Genomic DNA, 4,619 nt, shown 5'->3' with positions numbered 1-4,619 from the left:
CTTAAGGCTACATTTCATGGAGGTACAGGTTCCTTTTAGGTAATACAAATACAGCTATTAAAAATATTATAGTTTCATTTTTTTATTTACTATTTCTTGGTACATGTTCAAGTAAAATGATCATTTATGTTTCACTCTCCAAATAAAAGTAAAAACAAATAAAATTGCCAAACACATGTAGAAATGCTGATTAATGGCAAAACTGAGTGATCTTTTAATTCTTTCCATGAGTTTGTAAAATAGAAGTGGTATTAAACATGATCTAGTCGTGTAAGTAATATATGAGGCACAAGACTCCCAGTACAGTCCTTTATCTGTTATCTTTCTCAGTTCAGGGGAACACATGAGGAACTCTCAGATAGATAACACTGTAACTGTGTTTGACATAAAAAAGGAACAGGCATTAAGACTGGTTGCTGGATATTGCAAAACCAACTAGGATCTAATGATAAATTCCATGATTTACAGCCCTCCTGTCACAGTAAAGGAACTTTTGGTATTACAAGTTGAATCTATGAGCTTATGGGTTAAAAGGATTTTACTTCAGTGTTGCAATACTTTCAAAATGTTCTCAAAACATGCACTTTCACAATCATTTGGACATTAATCTTGGCTAATCTATAAAGGAGACAAGTGAAATCAATGACCTTTCTTTTATTAACTAATGTGGGAGTTTCTGTTTTGGTTTGAGAACTTTAGGCAATCCAAACATTATTTAACCAAATATAGTAAAATTCATCCTGATCTTTCACATACTTTATTGTCAAAGCAAACAAATAAATGAAGATTAGTCCATTTTATTACCCAATTTACAAATACTGGATGCAACTGTGTGATAATGATATTGATAATAAATTATTTGTGATTATTATTAATGTCACATGACTGTCAATGCAATACTTTAGAAATTTGAAAGATACACTGACTGCCAAAATACAACACTAGTGTGATGATATTAAAATGATATCAACGTATGTAACGGATTCACAGATGCCATTCAAAATTTTCTATAACGACAATGATCTATATAAATCTAAATACGCTGTATGGACAAAAGTATTAGGAAATTATCTTTTCAAATAATTCCAATCAAAACAAATATTAATGCTATATCATAAAATACCATATTAAAGAATTTACATTTTTGGAGGGGCTTTTTTCTGTTTCGAAATGACTGTACCCCTGTAAGTCATTGATGGGTTTGGGTGATGAATGTTTGGCTCAAAGCTAGCCAGTCATATCAAAGGTGTTATCAAAGGTGTTAAGTTGACTGAATCAACCATTTTCTTAGCCTCGCTTTGTGCACAGGTGCATTGTCATGTTGGACTAGAAAAGGGTCCTGCCCAAACTGTTGCTGTAAAATTAGTAGAGTTCATTTTAGACACTATTCTTGTCAATGTCATTATGTTCTAGCATTTGTTCTCCTGGAAATAACTAAAGTAGTTAAACCTGTTTATTAAAATATATAGTTTTGTCCATATAGAGTATACAACTTGATAAGTTTGTACTGTTCATGCTCTTAATACAGTATTTCAATTTTCATTCAGATCAACTTGAGAAAAATTACAAAAAAGAATAAAAAATTTAAATGTTAAGCAAAAATTAAATAGCTTCTTCAGGCTCAACAACAGTTTACAACACAACCCATGTATACTTATTGTTTATGTATGGTCACTTTAGAAGGCATGATAGTCATGGGTGTGCTGTATAGACCAGGTCCAAATATAGGGAACAGCTTTCCATTAAACTTATCAGTATACGTGCACAGGTGCTTGTTGTTACCTGTATCCCAGAATGACACTTCTCCCTTTTCCATATTGACCTTTATCCTAATGGTTTCCGGCCTTCTTTCTAAATGAATCAAAGTACGTGGAGTGGTCAGAGCATTATAGACCCCTTTACTCAGTCCAATGGTCCATACACCTGCTGTCGTGGTTACTGTGAACTTTCTCTTCCGAATCACTGACTCTCTGCATACTCCCAAGATCCATTTGGGGTTGTCAGCCACGTGGACCTCCCAGCGGTGGCGTCCTGAGGAGAAACCCTCTGAGCCCAGGACAAAAACACAGGGGTCAAACCTTTCAGGGTTGTCTGGGAAAGACTGCCTTTCTAGACTCTCCTTCACACTGGAAAAATCAGGAGACATGGAGAGCCACGGAGAAATGGTGTTGGGATCCAGAATTACAGGTACTGCAGACAAAACAGTTAGTCTGAATGTTGGTCTTCGGTTTGTTTAGTTATTTCACAAGTGAAACCTTTCTGCATTTCTTATATAAACATGAAGTGAAATGTGCACTTACAACATTGGACGTGAGACTGCATGCTCTCCCAAACTTTGTAACCTAGACCACCAACATGCAAAGCCATGTTAATGAGAACTCCTTGGGCCTTCTGTGGTTCCTCACCAGTATACTGAGCTCTGTGACAGATATGAAAGATAAGAAGATACATTTCTTCGCTAACCCATATCAAAATAAAAGCATGACAGACTGTTAAAAACTAAGTATGCACTTCATGGCCAAAAAAGGTATGTTGGAACATTTAACTTCAAAACTGTAGTCATTAATAGGAAGTTGGATAACTGACAACATCTAGCAGGCTAAATAAAGATTTGATGGAGTACGTACCGTCTTTTAAGTTTCTGGAAGTTCTATGGGGGCAAAAAAAAGTAAACTTATACGGTAAACAAAAGGGTTCATGTAGATATTTATAAGCATATGGTAAACAGATCAGGATCAAATACAAAAAACCCTACCTGCAAGAATGTTAAATCCTCTGCTCCCATCTCTCTCTTTACTGACTGAATCAGCTCTCCAAGATTGGAAATATCATGACTGATGCTTTCAATCTTTTCCTCCAGGATCTTTTTCTTTTCTGTTTCCTCTGCTTTCAAAGCTGTTATTCTTGATTCCTCCTCATTCTTAAGAATCTGATGGAGCCTCTCAAACTCCTCTTTGATTTGCTTCTCTGCCTCCTGTGTTTGTGCCTGTAACAAAATGAAGAGGTTAAGGCAAAAAATATGGTTTAGCATCACGTTTTTATTAACTGTATTAATATTTTAAACTGTTTGAATTGACCAATTATGTGTAGAGAATTTACCTCAATAAAGGTGATTGTTTCTTTGTATTTATTCTTCATTCTTTTAAAAGATCCCTGCTTCGTTTCCAGTATTTTTATTTTCAAGCCAAGTTCTTCCTATAAATAAAAAGGATTCGTTTAATGTTGCATTACTCAACGGGAGGCATTTTTACATTATAGTAAAAGTGTAGTAACCATGTTTATAGCAGACTGTTTAGATTTAGTTAAACTACTCATACTAGTGAGACAATTGTCTCTTGTTACTATGGTTGTTCTACAAATACTTTGGTTACTAAAGTAACGTTAGAACCATTGTTAATTTTCGTATAAGGGACCCCCATATGTCCACAAAAAGAAAGTGAATTGTAGCTCAAATATACGCATATACACCACTGAGGAAGATAATGCAGACCCTAAAGCACCTTGCAGATGGGCACTCCTTTGTCCACAGGACAGAGATCGTGACCTGAGTGAAGGGTTACGCAGTCCACGCACACTGGCTCCTCGTCTTTGATGCAGAAGAGCTGAAAGGGGCGCTGGTGCAGACCACACATGAGCTCATCTATACATGTCCCTCTCCAGCTTCTTTCTTTTTTATAGGACGCGCAGGTGTTCTTCAGCGCGCGATTGTTTATCGGCGTCTCTCCGTCGCAGCATTTTCGGCACAACGGGCACAGATGTTTCGCTTGGTTTTTCCAGCTGGCCTCCAGGCACTCCTGACAAAAACTGTGGCTACACGAGAGCAAAACGGGCTCTTTAAATATGTCTTTACACACAGGACAAGTTAAATCAGACTCTAGAAGAGATGGTCTGTCCGTAATGTCTTCGTCACTGTATTCTTCCATGTTATGAAAGTCGCGATCGAGGAGCTCGGGTTTTTACTTTCGCTTTAAGCTAAAATGACGTTCTTTACTCAGCGACGTTTTAGATATTTTAACGATCTCCTTGAAATGGCGGTCTTTAAATTAATAAAATATAACACAACATCATGAAGAAAGAGTCTAAGCGGTTAGTAAAGGTCGCGGTTTTTTTCTCGTTCTCAAGTCCTGTCTCTCACTGCTATCGTTAACTTACTTCCGTAAAAGACAGGAGGGGCGGGAGTGCGAGAGAGAGACAGCGTTCTACTGAAACGAAAACAAGTCAAGCAAGTTGTTGATCGTAGCAAAAAAACTGTCTGGTCATAGTTACACAGTTCGTGACAACTTTTTTTAAATGTGAAGATTTTCCCCCAAACGTCCATTTTCAACTTCTTGTTTTCCACTAGCTCAAGCTCTTGAAGTTACTTAGAAAGAGGGCATACAGGCTACAATGCTATAAAATGTAACCACCCCTTAAATTAGTCTTTTTGTTGTTTCTATTACTCTACACAGCTAATGTTACATATAAAGGAGTTGAGTAAAACACCAAAACACATTTTCTCCCGGTCCATTGCTCAGGTAACGTTATAGAATAATGCAATATTGGCTTTTCTCCTGTGGCCTCATTCCAGACACTTCAAGAAGATAATGTCGTTATGACCCTACACTTTTCAAGTAGGGGTC

The 4,619-nt window shown here is 36.9% G+C and overlaps 1 protein-coding gene across 1 annotated transcript; it reads right to left on the bottom strand.

The window, feature by feature from the left end:
- Window positions 1–1,183: 1,183 nt before the first annotated feature.
- Window positions 1,184–4,224, bottom strand: trim35-28 (tripartite motif containing 35-28). The gene is made up of 6 exons (XM_057339822.1): window positions 3,501–4,224; window positions 3,100–3,195; window positions 2,756–2,986; window positions 2,628–2,650; window positions 2,301–2,419; window positions 1,184–2,190 (listed from the first exon to the last, which is right to left on the bottom strand). The coding sequence occupies exons 1-6, from the start codon at window positions 3,921–3,923 to the stop codon at window positions 1,655–1,657; spliced, it is 1,428 nt and encodes a 475-aa protein (XP_057195805.1). The 5' UTR covers window positions 3,924–4,224; the 3' UTR covers window positions 1,184–1,654.
- Between the last annotated feature and the right edge of the window lie 395 nt (window positions 4,225–4,619).

This window comes from Triplophysa rosa, linkage group LG8 (genome assembly GCF_024868665.1).
Source record: "Triplophysa rosa linkage group LG8, Trosa_1v2, whole genome shotgun sequence".
Taxonomy (NCBI): domain Eukaryota; kingdom Metazoa; phylum Chordata; class Actinopteri; order Cypriniformes; family Nemacheilidae; genus Triplophysa; species Triplophysa rosa.
Note: the sequence above shows the minus strand (reverse complement) of the source record. Positions and strands in the feature narration are given on the sequence as shown.